This window comes from Atta cephalotes, assembly GCF_000143395.1.
Source record: "Atta cephalotes unplaced genomic scaffold scaffold00038, whole genome shotgun sequence".
NCBI classification, from domain to species: Eukaryota; Metazoa; Arthropoda; class Insecta; order Hymenoptera; family Formicidae; genus Atta; species Atta cephalotes.
In genome coordinates, this window is record NW_012130102.1 from 951,041 (window position 1) to 970,323 (window position 19,283).

General features: G+C 32.9%; 1 protein-coding gene across 1 annotated transcript in view; it reads left to right on the plus strand.

Annotated features, from left to right (window-relative positions):
* LOC105621895 (histone demethylase UTY) overlaps positions 1-19,283 on the plus strand; it is a 98,129-nt gene that overhangs the window by 77,923 nt on the left and 923 nt on the right. The window contains exons 4-12 of the mRNA XM_012203332.1: positions 2,533-2,711; positions 7,015-7,140; positions 12,694-12,877; positions 13,961-14,176; positions 14,874-15,029; positions 15,607-15,787; positions 15,996-16,310; positions 16,427-17,995; positions 18,099-18,692. Coding sequence (XP_012058722.1) covers positions 2,533-2,711; positions 7,015-7,140; positions 12,694-12,877; positions 13,961-14,176; positions 14,874-15,029; positions 15,607-15,787; positions 15,996-16,310; positions 16,427-17,995; positions 18,099-18,692 — 3,520 coding nt within the window. The remainder of the gene's footprint in view (positions 1-2,532; positions 2,712-7,014; positions 7,141-12,693; positions 12,878-13,960; positions 14,177-14,873; positions 15,030-15,606; positions 15,788-15,995; positions 16,311-16,426; positions 17,996-18,098; positions 18,693-19,283) is intronic.

Here is a 19,283-nt window from a genome sequence, read left to right on the forward strand (position 1 = left end):
ATATATATATATAATTGAAGTAAAGTCTCTAGTATTATTATAAGAAGTTATTTTTACATTTTATCTTTTTCTATCCAGCGCTTAAATTACAAATAAAAATGGTTCTTTATCCAGTTACGTATGTTGAATTTCTTGTATCGATCCATCCATATCACATTAAAAAACATTTTTATTTGTGTTATAAACGACTTTTACTCAAGTTTTTATTAAAATTTTGTGTTGAATATTTAATATATTAAGTATTAATTCAACATAAATAAAATAATATAAAAGTGATGTTTTTTGAAATCTAAATCTTAAGCTAAATGAATAAAATATATTAATTTAACGTATTATAAATGTTAATTTTAATTAAGAAATATAATTGCTTACAAATTGTTACATTTTTTTTTAACCTATTTATCTTCTATTAAATTAACAGAAAAATTTGAGTTGATCATTTGGGACATGTGAAATGTTAAATTTAACACTCATTTTTCAATTGTATGACTGCATGATTAATGTGACTTTAGGATGTGCAATTTATATTGGGGATTATTTCTAATATTATTAATTGTACATATATTTAATTATAAATTTAAGTATTTAATTATTAATGTACATAATTATATCTCATCTATAATTTCCCACATTTTACTTTAGAATTATAAATTATATATCATATCCTGCTTATATAATTATCTCGTCTCTTAAAAATTATATTATAATAATTATATGAATTTCTAATTTTCCGCATTTTTCTCGTAAATCTGCGGCGTAGCTTAAAAATAAAATTCGTCAGATCGAATCGATTGCGAAAAGTAGTTCCCAAATCGCTATAATTTTCGCTTTTTAAAAACATCCCGTTTTTAGTTTAGAACAACCCTGTGAAATGAGCCGTTTAATCGCGGATACAGTCGCTCGGTTACTGCGCGCTATGTTTTTTTCGCACGCACGCGTATATATTATTCGTTTCCGGCTTTCCATGTGCATCCGTGCGATCGATCGGCGTGTATCGATCGGCATGGCGCGGGTTTGCGATATGCCGTTTGCGACAATTGTTACTGTTACGCGCATCGCCGCTCCCCCTTCCTTTCTTTCGCGAGGCCCCATTGTCGCGTGACAGCGACTACATACTAGCCACTTCCTGCGTGCCTTCCACCTTGCCTTGTCGCGTGCATACGACGTTGAGGTTCACGGGGGAACAAAAAGCACGGCAAAGAGACATGAGGTAATTTCGCTTGGACGATCGCGATAATAACAATGTGACAAAATAAATTTGTTTGTGATATTGAATACCTAATTTTAAAGATGCCTCCGATCTCCCGAAGGTCTCCCAACCATTTAGATTCGAAAAGGAAACATTAAATAATAAAGAAAATATATAGGATAAAATGTTTTCATACGACACTTTGTTTTCGAGAAACAATGTATCTTTGTAAGTTTCGAGGCAAAATTCTAATATAATTTGCTTGAGGTTTATTGAAATATTCTGTTGATTATTTATTTTAATTCGCAGTTTGCTATTAAACTTTGAGTCCGACATTTTCGCTGAAAAGGAGAAATTTGGTTTCAAATTTTACCGAATAATCTCTTATTGAAATCATATTGTATGCGGAACTGTTATATGTTAGAAATACTCTTAAATTTCATTAACTTTTAAATTACACAATTTGAATTTAATTTCAAAACATTACAAATAAAATTTAATATATTTTTCATGAAAATTTACTTTTTATAAAATTTTATTAAAAGTACATGTTCATTAAATTTCATAAATTTAATGTACACGTTCATTATATTTAAATAACTGTTGTAACTTAATTTTCAGTTAAATCATTCATTAATTAATTTTAATTTTGTTTATAATCACGAGCTTCATTTACATGTAAAGGAAGCTCGTGGTTACATTTCTAATAGTGTATAATATTGAGTTGTCCGGAAAGTTCGATGTTGAAGGAAAATTTAAATTTTAGTATATATTTATTAAATTATATAGGTTAGTCGACACGAATTTTCCGGACAACTCAATACATTAAACACTTAGAAGAAGAGAGAGAATTATGGAATACGATTTTATTAGAATAACTCAATAGATATATAACTATTGTACTTTAGTACAAATTAGAGTGATACCAATTATAGATAAAAGTAGGTTCTTTCGTATATAGAACGAACATAATTTATAAAAAACTGAAGAAAGAAAAGAGGTTATGAATTGGGAGAGAGAATATAGAATACTACCAATTAGTTTATGTATTCAGTGAAAACAACTTTTAATAAATATTTGTTTAAATATAAAGAGTTCTAAGTAAATATTTATTAAATATAAACAGACTTGCAAGTCGAAGTTATCAAATTAGTACCAACATATTTTTCAAAATTACATATAATAATAAATACACATTTGTAAAATTGAAATGCGACTTTTGCAAGAATGCAGTAACTCATTCGAGTTTGTCTTGTCTTCTTGTCCGTCTTAACGTCTTAAAGCGCAATTTATTTAATTATTTACTCAATTAATAACGGCCTTTGTTTGCTCTTGCGTTTCAGGGCCGTGAAAGCGTTCCAGCAGGTGCTATGGGTGGAACCAGGATTTCCACGGGCCTGCGAGGTTCACCTACGGCTCGGCTTGATGCTGAAGGTCCACGCTGAGTTCGACGCCGCTTTGAAGCACCTGACCCTCGCCCTGATCGATGCCACCACACCTGCCTCCTTCTCCAAGCTCGAGAGTAAGTACTCGTCCCCTTTATTCGCACCATTAGCCGGAAAACTCTCAGCCAACACCCCGCACATCGCAACTCTGCCCGCTAATCGCTCCCTCACTTTCCTTCGTCGAACCTTGACCGCCTTTTCATTGTTCATGTCAATGAGATGATCCCACGTGATCGTCTAGTTCAATAATTTTTAAAATATGATATATTATTCATAGTTCTTATATTTAAGACTGTTTTAGGTAGGTATAATTTTAAGATGTCATGAAAAAAAAAAGAGAGTTGCATTAGCATCTGAAACTGCATTATTTAAGGCAATCTTAAAATAAGAACGGATTATGAATACCGCCCTATAATTAATTTTTAATACAAGAAATTCCTTACAATCAATATTTTAAGTTCTGTATCTAAGATATCTTAAATAAATGACATTTTACTTTAAATTAGTAGGAGATAGAGACTATCAAGTAAAGTTTTAATTTAATAGAGTTGAAATTTTATTACGATAGTAAAGGGCTCTAAATAATATAAATCTAAATAATATAAAAAACCGTGGGGCTTGTGGCGTAAATTAATTTATATATTCGAAAGGGTAATTACATAGAGTTATTATTCAACCCTAATCTCGTAAATTCAAATGAATCTTTACATGTTTCGACTACTTGTTCGAATCCTCTTCGAGAAATGCAATAAATCTAGTTACAGATATGACTTTATCTTCTCAAAGTAGACTGCTTTTTGATAAGCTGTTTCTGGAATAATTATAACTACTCACATGATGGTTGGAAGACCGTGTAGAGAATCTGATTAAACAGACAAATGGAAATTTAAAATAGATTTTTCTCTCTAATAACTAACAGAAATTCTTATTCTGGTAAAAACTTCCGATCGTGGACAATTTGTAATCGGTCAAACATAACGATGTATACAATGAGTAAAAAGACTTAAAGTTAGTCAGTGTAATAGTAACAATCATATAAAATTAAATACGATAAATAATATAAATTAATAAAAATTATGTTAAAAAACTGTATAATAAAAATATTATGTTCTTAGTCAGAGGATAAAATTTGATTGTAATAACTTAAATAAATTATAATAAATTAAATTAAATTACATGTAAGTGAACACGATACTGAATAAATAATTGATACTGCAAAGTACTTGATTATCTGCATGTATGTTTTATGAAGACCCTCTGTTTGTAAATTGAGACTTGTTTATTTGTTTTTTTAATATTAAGCATTTAAAAGGTTAAACGTTTTCTGTAAAAAGGTTCTTTATCTAATATTTTAACGTTGTTCCAATCAAAATCGTGATTTGCATTCTATAATCGGATATAATAAAACGAGCAGAGGTGTCCCAATTTATATAATTTCTATATTCAGATATTCTTGTTTCTAATTGTTTGCTCATTTGTTCAACAATGGAAGCATCACATTCTTTACACATGATTTTATAAACTATATCGTTTTTTTTTGTGAAAGAGGATCTTTGTGAACTTTGATAAATTTTTTAAATTTATTCATACTATAAAATGAAATCTTAACGTTATTTTTTTAATTAAATGTATTGGAAATTGATTGTATGTACGGTACTATAAATCATATTATATTATTGTTTGAATTTTGACAATTAAAAGGATTTTCTACGATTGTTGTGTTTTTGTAGATGAGAGTTTTAATGCGTTTGTTGATAGTATTGAAGATGAATTGTGCTGTTTTGAATTAACATCAGTAATTTTTTTGAGGGACTATTCTTAAGTTTAACTCTAATATTTGTCATATAAAAGGCTAAGACTGGTATTCATAGTTCTTATATGCAAGACTGTTTTAGGTAGATAATTTTAAGATGTCATGAACCAAAGAGAGTTGCATTAGCATCTGAAACTGCATTATTTAAGGCAGTCTTAAAATAAGAACGGATTATGAATACCGCCCTATAATTAATTTTTAATTATACAAGAAATTCCCTTACAATCAATATTTTAAGTTCTGTATCTAAAATATCTTAAATAAATGACATTTTTACTTTAAATTAGTAGGAGATAGAGACTATCAAGTAAAGTTTTAATTTAATAGAGTTGAAATTTTATTGTGATAGTATAATAATAACCAATCGTAAAAGCCATCTTTTTGAATAAAGAAACAATTCTTCTGTAAAAATGTGTGGTTATATCGCTCTCTGTCATAAGAATTGTAGTTTTTGTACTAATACAATATTTCTTTGACCAATATAACGAGATGTGTGTGTGATTTGATTGGAGTTATTTATGAAAGTCATACTAGTTTTACTTGTTTAAGATCTTGTCTATCTTTCGCATACGAACTCGTGATCAACTTTCGGTTCTATTAACAACTGAGCAATAACATGCACTTATCTAATCAAAATAGCCAGAAAATTGACCTGAATATTTCAATATTAAACTCATGAATTAATGGATATAATGAACAGTTGAGATGTACATATTTCGTTGAAGTGATATGGTGCTGATCGTCGAAAGAACTCGAACTTTACAGAGAACAGATTAAAATAATAATATACACAATAGGCTCTCTGAGTTCAAAAAGAAAATGTATCGGACGAGTAAAAGATTGTTTTTTGTACAATCGTTTATTTTATTCGCAATCATTGAAGTCTTCATTATATCTAAGTCTTTATTATTATATTTAATTTATTAATTTCGTGTACATGACTATCCACAGATTTTATTGTAATTCTCAACTTCTTTTGAAAATTTAAGCTTAACTGGGCTTTGCAAGCTCCGGCATGAGCGATACAGTCATTATTTCCTCATTGAAGCTTGAGAAATAACAATTGTATTAATTATATTCACTGAAGATGACTCGAAATGAAGTGGAAATGTTTGACTCATATACCAAGAGGAATACATTCAATAATTAATTTGCGCTCCAATTGCTGCGCTTGATTCTCATTCACAAGCAGATATTAGTAGCGGGAAGGGGATGAGTAGGACTATATCAGCCTCTACATGAACTCTTGTCTGAACCTAGTCAAAGAGTCACCTAGAGATCTAAATGGGCTTTTTACAAGTCTTAAGTCGTAAGAAATGGATCAATCACAGTCGAATATGAGTAGAAATCACTTATGATTGATCAATTAGATAATGGCTTATTGTAAAAAGGTTGAAAGAGCAAAAGCTTTTTTTGCGACGTTAAATTAGCATAATATGGATTACGAAATTTTTCCATTTATGCGGAATGCGGGATTTAAACTCGCGACTTATCAGTTACGAGTCAGTTACGAGTATCGGTCGCTTTCACATGGAGTCAAACGATATCTCAAGCAGATGTTATATCATATTTTCTGTTCATTTCCACGGGACTTTGCTTCAACGGGATCTTAATTTTCAAAGTCATAAAGATGGAAACTCCTGATTAGTGTCTCCTGATTTTTCCTCGATGAAAAAAACTGAGTAAATTCAGCGAGAAATCTGTCTGTTAATGTTGAAATCAGACCTCGTGGGGATTCCCTCTCTCCTCGGATACAAATGTATGTAGAACAAGTTCCTAGACACGGAGGTTTCTCGCGGATGAATCACGCTGATGATGACTATACTGATTCATGACTCCGAATTGTACTATCCACATTTTTCACGTGATGATTCGCGCGGGAATCATTCTCCTTCGGATACCGGGAATTTAGTGCGGGAATATATAATTTCCTACCGGAAATCGCGCTTTTAAATAGCTAGCCCAGCGTGGCTTGCGCGCCAGTCTTGTGCACGTGCTTATTGCTTTCGGTACCACCGACACGATGAAAATGAATTAACAATAAAAGACATTAAACTTCATGTAAATATACAATTAATTAACGAGAAGGCCTTGTCAATCTGAACTGGATTACAGTGCTTAAATAATATTTTGATTATAGTGCTTAAATAATATTGTGAATTATATAATATCTAGTTTTATAACTGTATGGCGAAACAAACTTTCGGTCTTGAAGGGCAATCTTAAACTGGAATCACAAATTAAATTGGCAAGCGGTTTAATGATGTCGACGTTAATAAGCGTCGTTAAAAAGTTATAAATATAATTTTCTGAAAAATATCATCTCAGCCAGGATTCAAATCTGGACTTTTCTATATTCCATGACGGGTGTCTTTACCAATTCGATTATTGAGAAAATTTTCCACTTTGTGGAAAATTAATCAAATCTTAAATTAACCGTGATCGATCATCCCTCTCCTTCAGGTTCGACTGATAAGCTCGCCTTCGATGGTACATATTGTAATTTGATTACGTTTTTTTCTATCTAAAATTTCACTGAAAAATCTTCTTTCGCGCGTTTGTTGTAGTCAAGTTCCATATCGCTCACTTATACGAGGTTCAAGGCAAGTATCGCCTGGCCAAGGAACATTACGAGGCCCTGCTGAAGGAAAAGCTGCCATTGCATCTGAAGGCCGACATCTATCGTCAATTGGGTAAGCCTGTCGTTAATTATTCCTTTTGTTTTATTAAGAAAAAAAAAATAAATCAATTTTATCTTAATGAATAGAAATTAATTTAAATTTTTCAAAGAAAAATTTAATTTAGAGAAAGAAAAACAATATCAATTAAACATTGCAAATAATCGTCAACTTACAAAAGATGCATTTAAGCGAAATCTGAAAATTAGAGATTTTTTAAAGTTTTTAAAGTTTAATTTTTTGCGTTTAATTGCTAAGCTTGACATTAAGACTTATTTGTTAATTTATTAAGGTGAACCAAAAGGAAAGATAAGAATTGGCCTGTTAGAATACCTTATATAAATATTGAAGAATCTTGTACAAAAGAGAAGAATGAAATATATTTATATTTTGTTCGGAAATACTTAGAGATTTCGACACGTTCGAACTCGGGGGAGTGCGTAAATATTTCATATATAAATATTTAAAGTATTGTGGAAAGAGGAATGTGAAACAAAAATATTACTTTCGGAAGTTCTATTTCAGAAGTTTCTCTAGGAGTAAAAACGTACATATTTAATTTATAGAGAAGCCTACGATAAAAAGGTTCCATCTGATAAATTCATTTATGAAATTCATTTATGATTTTTTCACAAATAAGAGTTATAATTAAATTTCTAATTCAAGTTAGAGAAATATTTATAATACTTTCGCGATAATTAGATAAATAGAGATTTTATAATTATCGCCTATTTTAGAATTATTTAATTTATTTATAAATTATTCCGCTTTCTTTTTGCGCAATTATATTTAAAACATTATAAAAAGTTATAAACTATTAAATTATCATATAAAAACATAGATGTTTCAGTCAAGATTTGAACATCATCAGTACATAGAAATATTAGGATATCAAAAAAAAAGAAATACATACATAGAATTAAAACAAAGATTCATTAGTCAAAAAAGCTAGCTATGGTGCCATTACATTTTTGTCAGAAACTCTTACCAGTGGTTCTGTTTGTTAATTTTCATTATTTACTCCGAATTACATTTGCGAGGATTTGCGTCACAAAATACGTGGTAAGCGTTTGTTATTATAAAACTAGTCTGATTCTCATAAATAATAATGTTTTGTTAAAGTAATATTATTGAAAACAATGTGTTTTCTTTCTTAATTTTAAATAGAATCTGGAAATTCCATATGTTTCACACAAAGTCGCATTTCGCTTCTTGTAATAAAGAATCCTAGACGTAACAGAAAATAGTTCGTAAGCGATTGAACATTGTTTAATTTCATTTTCTTGGACCTCAATTTACTCTGTTAATTCATATCATATGCGATTTGACCATCTTTTCTGACTAAAGATCTTTGTTTTCATTCTATGTATTTCTTTTTTTCGACATCCTGATATTTCTATGATTTTGACCGAAACGTCTACGTTTTTATATGATAATTTATATGACTTTCGTTTAAAACATTTAGCGTCGTGGCTGTATGCTTCTTTTTATATTTTATAAAAAATTATTAATTAAATTACATTAAAAAAAAAGTTGTGAAATAAAATTATATTTTGATATAACTTCATATTAATAAATAATAAATTGATTTGAAATATCAGCGTTATCATTGTGTCTACCCAATCTTTTATTTGTTATTTATTAAATTAAATTATTTTATTATTTGTTTTATTAAATGAAGACAAGATTTGACAAAAACGATAATTTTGATATTTTAAATTAATTTATTATTATTTATTGATATGTAATTGTTTCAAAATATGGTTTCCATAAAAAATATCGGATACAAAAAAAAATATCAATAATAATTTAGAACAGAATATTAAAGTTTTCGACGTTGCAACTTACTTCGTATTACTTTTGAAAATATTCGAGGATTCCGCGATCCTAGACCTAGGGGGAACACTTTAACGTTGACGATTATCCCTCCGTATCCCATCGCGATTCGCGGTAGTCTATGCGCCAGTCTAGTACAGAAATGGGAGGAAGGGAGAGAAACATAGGGCAGGTGCGAGAGAAATAGAAACTAAGGGATAGTTTTCCCACAACTAGAGCCTCGCTCCCTCTCTCTCCGACCCATTCACGCGGCCTCTCCTACCCTCTTTGTTCCTCGTTCATTCACTCTCTCTCTCTCCTCCTTCCCCCCGAGTTGCCTCTCCGTCTCATCCCTCAGCCCACCCTAACCCGGAATAAATCAATACACGTGTCTGCAGACTACTTGGCAGAGTGCAGCCGGTCCGTCGAGAGCCTTCAGCTGAATCTGTGAGACTGAAGGCTCGACGATCCAAAGGAAAAATCACTCTTTCTCTTTTCCTTTTTTTTGTTTATCAGGAGGCGTAGATAAAAAATTAGCAAGTAAAGAAAAAAACTTATTTTTCTTTTAAAATAAAAACCTTTCTCGCACCCCTTTTTCTATTCATCTTCCAAAAAAAAAATAAATAAATAAATAAATAAAAAGAAAAGGAAGTTTTTAATGAAAGTCCTTGAAGCTTTTCAAAAAGTTAATTGCTGTAACGTTATATACTTTTCGAGCAACGTGTAGACTCGAACTTTTAGGCCTCGGTCAAGTGTTTTTTTTTTTCCCTTCGGAACGGATCGCTTCACGGTGAAAGTCTGCACGTCCATCTCACGAAAAATGCGTCTCTTCTTTCGGGGCTGCGCTTCTTCGAGGACGTTGCGAAGCGTTGCGAACGGGACATCCACTTTATGGACCGTTTATGGATCCTCGCGTGTCGGCGAACCGTCCTGGTCGCGACCGGTCCCGCTTCCCTTTTTTTTTGGAATTCTGTCTTGTTGCTCTCCTTCATCCGCTCTCTTTTTCCACTGATGAGAAAGAATGAAGGAACGAAGGTTTCCTCTTTCTCCCTTAACATGCGATGTGTTTCATTGTGAGAAATAAATTCAATAATAAATTTGTATTATATCATATTGATTGCAATACGAAAGATTCGCAATGTATATTGACAATATGTAAAAGTAAGTCAAAGTTAATATTTTACGAGATATTTCAAATTTTGAACAAACTCTTTTTTAATCTCATCTGTCGATTTTTTTTTTTTACTTAACATTGTTTTATATTTTATATTTATCTAAATATGTCAAAATAAAAAATATAAAATAAATCTCTCGTAACTAATTCTTTTGTTATTTTTATATAAAACGATTAATCCCCAACAATGCTATCGCTTTTGAATGATATAATACTGTTATTGAATTCTGTACGTCACATATCAGTTTGAGTTCTCTGTGGTCAATATTATAACAGAGAGCATGTTAAATGATTTAAATTTTTAAGTAGTTTAGTGTAAATTATTTATATATCATATTATATATATTTTATTTAAGTGTAATGAGAAGGTATACACAATTAAATTATATACGCCATCATTTTAAAATGAATTTCACAGTGTGTTTATTGTTTTCTTTTAAGTTAATTAGGTTGTTTATGTTTATAAATATCTAAATTATGTATACATTTTGTCATTGAAAGTATAAAATGTATGAAAAACTTATGTTACATTAAATAAAAATAATCTATTTCTTTGTACGTAAAATTTACGTATCGATAGCATTTTTAGGATTATGAAAATTATTGTAGATTGAAAGGTTTGTGCTGCAACGATGAATTAACTCGTATTTTATAAAAATAGAATAAAGTCTAAAGTTGTAGTGATGAGAAAAATAATACTAATGTCACATGAAGTTAGCCCCAATAATATCGTCGACCATATGATATTTTCCCCATCACTTTAACTTTAGAGTTTATATTAATTTCGTTTTTATAAAATGTGGGTTAACTCACTGCAATAAATTATGCCTTCAATTGTATCAAAATCATTTTAATTAGGATAATAATAATGTAAATGTTTCATGAAAGCTTTCAATAATCTGTTCTGTATTTTTCGGTTTAATAATTTTTATTGTACGTGCTTCATTTTTCCTTCAAAGCTTCGATGAAACCTTTTTTAAAGTTGCAAACACAAATATAAATGTTTGTGAAAATTCTAGTGTTTTTGAAATAAAATATCGAGAGAAGGTTTTGGCGTGATTAAATCGACTGACAAATTGAAGCTTTCGAGACCCGACCATAGCCAGGTGGACCGATTTAAAGGCAGGTCGGGCAGATTTGCAAATCGAGCGCGTATGGGATGTGACGTTTAAGACAGGTAAATACGCCAGGTGAATAAATAACATTAAAGGTAGATGAGCAAGTGAAGCGGCGGTGTATATCGCACGATCAGTGCTTATTTTAATCCCGCGAATAAATATTCTAGCGGAAATATTCCCAAGAGTTTCACAAAATTTGACTGTTCTCTCCCTGGATTAAAGTATTATGCACTGAAAATATATAACAAATATTAAACGTGAAACTTTTTCCTTTTTCAAGTTTTTGCCTCTAGGAAAGTTATCGATTTGAGTTTTTATTCGTTAAGCAGTTATCATAGGTTCACGATACACATTTTTATTTAAAAGAAATTTTTTAAAAAATGTTTCTCAAAAATTACAATTTTAGTTTTTTTTTTTAGGTTTTATTTAAAACAGAGTTTGACAAAAAGACGACAGGAACTTTGCATCCATTTAATAATTATTATTAATTTGAAAGAATTTTTATATTCTCTTTCATCATTAAAATAAAATAGTTATTAAAGCTATTGAAAAGATAGAAGCGTAAGTGGGTTGAAATTAATTGATCGAGCGATTTAATTAACTTCAGTTCCCACGTGCGGTTCTGCCACGTGTTCACCTATTTACGGTCGTACATTTATTGTCGCGAATAACAACTTCTTGCCGACGCCCCGCTTTTCCCACGACGATTAATCCGTGGGGTATCAACAGGTAAACACGCGTCGCGCAAATATAGTGACCATAAATCAACGTCCTGTTATATCGGAAACCGCGTGGAAGGATATTATTTTTTTATTATATACATATATTATATACAAATATATAGAATATATATATATATATATATATATATATATATATGAATATTATATATATAAAAATAGATAATATATGAATACTAAATATGTTACATTATATTGTAGTATTCTAAAGAAAGAAAGTGTCCTTAGAGAGATTAAAATAATTATACAATATTTTATTCCTTGAAGAAAATTGGATGATTTCAGTTAATCCGAGTAGAGTTAATAAAACATCTTATTGTTAACCAGCAATCCCCGAGAGAATTGGAACGCGACTTCAAAGGCAATTGACGAATATAATCGCTCAGCTATGCTAAAATCCCTTAGGATCTTCTATTCTCGTCAAGAGGGCGAAAATCTTGTTGCACTAGGGTCGTTTTTCGCGCTGCTGCGCCTATGTTTACAAGGGGGTAATTCGAGACAGCCCCCCTAGAGAAGGGATAGCAACAGCAGTAAGAACGATTGCTGCCGGGGGCAACCCTAGGCCATACCTGAGAGAGTCTATTCAGTTTAGTTCGCTAGTAGTTCGTCATGTAGCGTCATGTCGGATAGTAACATGGTTCTCGAGATGTTAGACGAAAGAAGAAAATAACGAAAAGACAGCGTCACGTGCATCATTCGCCTTTGTTTTTTTTTCACACAGGATGGATGTATCACGTGGTTGAATGCACGGTGCTGGGTATAACTAGAGCGCAGAAGCAATTCACAGCTATCCACTGCCTGCAGAAGTCTATCGAAGCCGAACCCAAGAGCGGACAGAGCCTTTATCTTTTAGGACGCTGTCTGGCTGCCTCCGGAAAGGTGCACGAAGCATTTATCGCATACAGGTAATGACACTCGAAAACCAGATACGCCACCGAGTGAATCTGTCGATTGAAATTGCAACATGAAAGAATATATAGCGTGTATAGGTCCATTCCACGTGTTAGGGGTGTCCATCTAAAAATGAACTGTGTGTGCTTTTTAAAATAATCATGTTAATGTTGAAAGTAAAAAAGAATAAATATCAAAATATGCCTTGTATCTAAGATATTGGAGTCGTTTAAAAAAGTTTTCCTTTTTTTGTAGCTAAAATTACAAAATATACAAAATTTTTATAAACATGAATTTTTTCAAGATAATGTTATGTACTTTCAGATAAGAAAATTAATTTAATTTTATACGTCTCATTTATTATTTAAACTATGAATTATATATTTTATAGAGAGCTTGTTTTATTTTATATATTTTATTTATGCATATAATTTATGCATATAATTTATGCATATATACATACATAATTGCGCATTTTTATAATTACGAAATATGATGTTTTTTATATGAAAGAACTTATTGTTAGTGAGATTAAAATTGCATTGTAATGCGAATTTTATTGCATTATTCATAGGTATTGTTGTATTGTTCATGGAAAAGTTTCTATTGAATGAACTTCTCAAAAGCGATGACATCGCTCAATTTATAAATAATTTTTATCAATTAAAATAATCAATATCTTTAGATTCTTTTTACTTAAATAAATATTCTTTCCTCAATGAATACTATTTTTAAATTTTTTTCGGAATTTGAAAAAAAAACTTATACGCATGCTATAAAATATTTATTTTCTTTTTTTTTATTTACGCATGCTCTAAACATTTATATTTTTTGTGTGTTTAAGCATGTTCCAAAAATTTATTTTTATATTTTTTTATTCATTTGTTATAATATGTTTATTGATATTTGTATAGGGCATTAATACAAAATACCGAAGAAACTTTCCAATATTATTTTCCAAAGATATTCACACTAATACGAATATACAGGCAAGTATGGTAGATTTAATATACGTATACTTCCATATTTATATACATTTGTTTTTATTTTGTCCTTGTGTGTTTGGAAATTAATGATCTTCTCTATGTGCTCAATAGAAATTCAGTCGAAAAATCGGAAGGCAATGCGGACACATGGTGTAGTATAGGAGTGCTGTATCAACAGCAGAATCAGCCTATGGACGCATTGCAAGCCTACATATGTGCTGTGCAACTAGACAAATCCCATTCGGCTGCTTGGACTAATCTGGGCATATTATACGAAAGTGTTAGTCAACCGAAAGACGCCCTAGCCTGTTACGTTAACGCATCCAGGTAAATTACATGTTGCGCGAGTCATTTTCATAGCGTTCCACAATTATTCCGCTCCACACAGTTCCACTTGTAGTTCTATTGCTTCAACATTGTGGCGAGTACATTTATTCATGATTTAATCTGTAACAAAAACTCATATTTTTTTTTACATTAAAAGAAAATATAAAATTTTTGATATTATTTTTATTTTTTAAATAAATGTTTCAAGTTCAAAACTGTAAAGAATAAAAATATGAAATATAAAATTATTTCAAATTATTATTTAAAAATTGGGAAAAGTTTCAGGATCATATGTTCCAGTTACGAATTAAGTAGTTGGACTATTAACAGTCGATCATATTAAAAATTAAATTAAATATGATGTAAAATATAAAAATGCATATTCCCTTCGTTTTCGGTTGGCAGCAGTCGGGAGTAATTAAAAGATAAAAATTAAGTAATTAGTAAGTGATTAGTTTGCATTTATCAAATCGCTCATTATAATTCTGTAAGTTGTATTACGTGTCACTTCTTTCTTACGTTATCATTCGTACGTCATGACGTGTGTAATTTTATGATTTTGTAATTATCATCTTGCACTAGAACGATCGGCACGTGTTGTAGATTGAAGGCCGAGTTTACATTTGACGATCTCAAAAATTAACAATGATTACATTGAATTATTAGGTCAGTAAGAGTTCTGCTTTATTATTCGTAGGGGAAACAGCAATATAGCGAATTGCACGGGCCCATTCGCGGGTCTGGGTGGCGTTAAGTCCGGTGGCAACAACCCGATGAACCCGTCCCTCCAACAGCGCATCAGCTTTCTGCAGAGTCACCTAAGTCAAGCACCAATGCCTTCCGTTGCTAACAAGTGAGTCGTCGACAAGTCAAATTATGCGTTAAGATTCCATTATAATGATTTTTTTATGTAGCTCTTTACACATTGGAACAAACAGATGGATATATTTGAGAGATTACGTATTTTTGAAGTTTACATAAAATTGTCAAAATAACAAAAATTGTTTACTTGTATTATTTGATATTAATATTGAAATAAAAATAAGATATATAATTCAATAATTAAATTTGCTAATAGATATTTGATAACAGTAATAATGACGATCAAGTTTAGAAAGAAATCGAATCCGAGATTTCTCAAGATTTCTCGTGTTTCTATTGATAAGGATACTCTCGGGAGGTTGCGGCCTTTTCCGAGAGAAGACACGAACATAAATATTTTGATTTCTACCAGAATCGAACCCGGGATCTCTAGATAGATCAGGCCGCTGTCTGCGAAGCTCGTGCTCAAAATAAAATCTGAAAATAAAATTAAGAGTTAAAGGCCAATACAAAATTATAGTCGACCTTTAATGTATCTTTCTTTGATGTATTACAAAGCTTGTGTTACAAAGCTTGCCTTTCGTGTTTTCATATAATTTTTTACCCAGGAGGCGGCAATTGCCGTCAATCGAAGAGGCTTGGAATCTGCCGATTAGCGCAGAGATGTCCAGCCGGCAGCAACAACAACAGCAGCAACCTGGCGGACCTTCGTACAAATATGGTGCCACACCAACTGGACCACCTCCGCCTTATCCTCAAGCTCAGGGACAGAATGCTAAGCGATTTAAGGTAAAAAGAATATATTATAAAATAAATTTTTTTCTAAAATCTAACTTCTCATTTATATATATAATTTTTATTTAATTTAATATAGTGTTTTATAAATAAAGTAGGAGGTTCCAGTAAAGTATTTTGCAGAGAATTCAGTTATAAATCAGAGAACAGATAATGTAATTAAATATTTCAACTTTGCATTAATTAAAATTCAATGTTTCAGGCCGACGAGGTGATATCGGCCGTGCCACAGCAACGGGCGCCGCCGTTCTACCTATCGCAGCAGCAACTGCAAATGCTGCATTTCCTACAACAGAATATCAATAGTTTGACACCGCAGCAGCAAAATGTGCTCGTTCAGCTACAACATCAATACCGTGCGATGCAGCAACACCAACAACAAATCAGACAGCAACAACAAGCGGGGCAACGAGGCTTGAGGCCGGGACAGCCCGGTTATCCCACGGCGTACGGCCATCCTCAGAACCTCGGTCAATCGTCGGGTGTTGTCAAGAATTATGGAATACCACAACAGCCGGTAAATATTTAATATCACTTTTTTTAATGAAATTTGCGCTATTGATTACAGTAGAGAAAATTACATATGATACTTCTTGATTCTTTAATTATATAAAATGTGACATATGTGTCTAGTTGCAGCAAGGCGGTACGGTTGCGCTGCAGACGGGTTTCTCCGACACCAATGTCGGTTATAATACGGCGGCGACCGGAAACACTACGCAAACACCAGGAATGCCTTACAAATCCGCCTCTGATCCTACTTATCCGCCGCAAAGGCAACCAATGACCGGCAGTGCCCAGTATAGTGGTCAGTATCAGCAACAGCCGAATCAGTACGCTGCTCAAGGTTACACGCAGGTCACGTCGGCGACAAGCGGTTACTCGGAGAGCTCAACGGCGACTGCGGCGAATAAGGACAATCTGGGCGTGACGGACCAGGAGTTGCAGGCGCTGCTGTCACAAAAGGACATAGCTACGTCGTTGGCGGAAGACCTGCTCAAGCATTTCGGTTCCGACGATTTGGAAACAGTTGTAAAGGAAGAACCATCGAGTGGTGTCATCAATGACAACGGCACATTGAGCTCCGGTCCGTTCTCGCCATCGAATCTCGAGGAGAATGCGGCGGATAAAGTAAAAGAGGTGAAACTAGAAAAACCGGAAGAAGCATCTTCCCAATCGACACAGTCTAAATCGACGACGGATGCTGTGACGACGATCATGACGACCGCGACGACGACTGTAACAACGGTGAAATGTGAAACGACGGCGGTGAAGTGTGAAACAACGACATCATCGTTATCCTCTAGTACGACGATGACGACGGCAACAAACAAGAACGAAGCAACTAATATTTCCAAGGCAGAGACGATGATGAATCTGAAACTCGAGTCGTTGTGTGAATCGCAACCAGAACAGGAGTTGAGTATTGAAATGGATGCTAGAGCGGTGATCGAAGCGTGCAAGGGTCGTGGTTTGAAAGGCGTGCCGAATTGCTCGATACTAAGCGATCGTTCACCACCGCCGGCACCACCGGATCCACCTATTCAACGAATACACTTGACGAAGGAACAGTTGTCGCCGCCTGCCCCTAGTGTCTTTCTGGAGAACAAAAAGGACGTTTTCGGTCCGCAGCTGCAAGAATTTTGTTTAAAACACCCGATTGCTGTGGTACGTGGTCTCGCGGCAGCGCTCAAGCTTGATCTAGGCCTCTTCTCGACTAAGACTCTAGTCGAGGCTAATCCAGATCACGGTATTGAAGTACGCACACAAATGCAGCAAACTAGCGAAGAGAACTGGGATCCGACGCTCAACAAGAAAGTCTGGAATTGCATTAGTCATCGCAGTCACACGACGATTGCGAAGTACGCGCAATATCAGGCCTCTAGTTTTCAAGAGAGTCTGAGAGAAGAGAAAGCGCAGGGCGGCGTTCACGCTTCCAATCTGTCAGATTCGGATTCAAAGGACAGCACCGGTCAGACCGTGCGACGCAAAAAGAACACTTTTGGTCTAGCCGGTCGACCGGGAACCAAGATGTTACGTTTTGGTACCAATGTAGATCTGTCAGATGAAAGAAAGTGGAAGCCACAGTTGCACGAACTAATGAAATTACCGGCCTTTGCCAGGGTGGTATCGGCTGGTAATATGCTCAGCCATGTGGGCCATGTGATTTTAGGAATGAACACTGTACAATTGTATATGAAGGTACATTAAAACATATAATGTAATAAAATTGTAAAACGAAACACATATTTTACACATATTTGAATGATATTTTTGAATGTAATTTAATTTATATCTTTCTTAGGTACCTGGTAGTAGAACACCCGGACATCAAGAGAACAATAATTTTTGTTCTATTAATATCAACATTGGACCGGGCGACTGCGAATGGTTTGCGGTACCAGATGCGTATTGGGGCATAATATGCTCACTCTGTGAGCGCAACGGCATCAGTTATCTACATGGAAGTTGGTGGCCGAATCTAGAAGAATTATTCGAGGAGAATATTCCAGTGTACAGGTTTCATCAGCGACCAGGTGATCTCGTGTGGGTGAACGCGGGTTGCGTGCACTGGGTACAGGCGGTCGGTTGGTGCAATAATATTGCATGGAACGTTGGTCCGCTCACTGCCAGACAGTATCAACTCGCGATCGAGCGTTACGAGTGGAACAAGCTGCAAGCATTCAAATCGATTGTACCGATGGTGCATCTTTCATGGAACTTGGCGCGTAATATCAAGGTGTCAGATCCTCGATTGTTCGAGTTGATCAAGAATTGTCTTTTACGAACGATGAGACAGTGTTGTTTAATATTGGAGTTTGTGAAGAGCAAGAATGTGGAAGTGCGCTTCCATGGCCGCGGCAAGAACGAGGCTTCGCACTATTGTGGCCAGTGCGAGGTATGTTTTCTTTGTTACGCTAATAATCTTGAAAATTAATATTTTAGATTTTTATTTTTTCTTTTTGGGATTTTAAAAAGAGATTTTAATTTATTTAAAGTTCCTGTCCACTCACTATTTCACATTATGACGTCAAAAGTGAGAAAATACATAAGAAAAATTCTTGCAGAATATATTGATAATAAAAAATTATTTCAATAAAATGACAATTGATAGAACTTATTTGTAAAATGTACCAAAAAATTCATCTTTTGTTTTGTTAATAAATAAATAATATAATATATTATAGGACCGTATATGTGATAACACTATAGAAATCAAAGCCTTAAATTGTCTAGCTGGATCTTAAATGCTTGTATGATTCTTATATGAATTTATATTCTACGTATGTAGTTTCCAGAAACGCGCCGAAATGATTTTTCAATCTTGAAAACGCTAATTTGTTAATAAATAACTATGTATCTGGAAATGAATTATACATATGCATATATATATATATATATATATATATATATATATATATNTATATAATATATATAACTATAAACTAAATAATAAATAATAACTATACTAATATTAATTAATTAATTA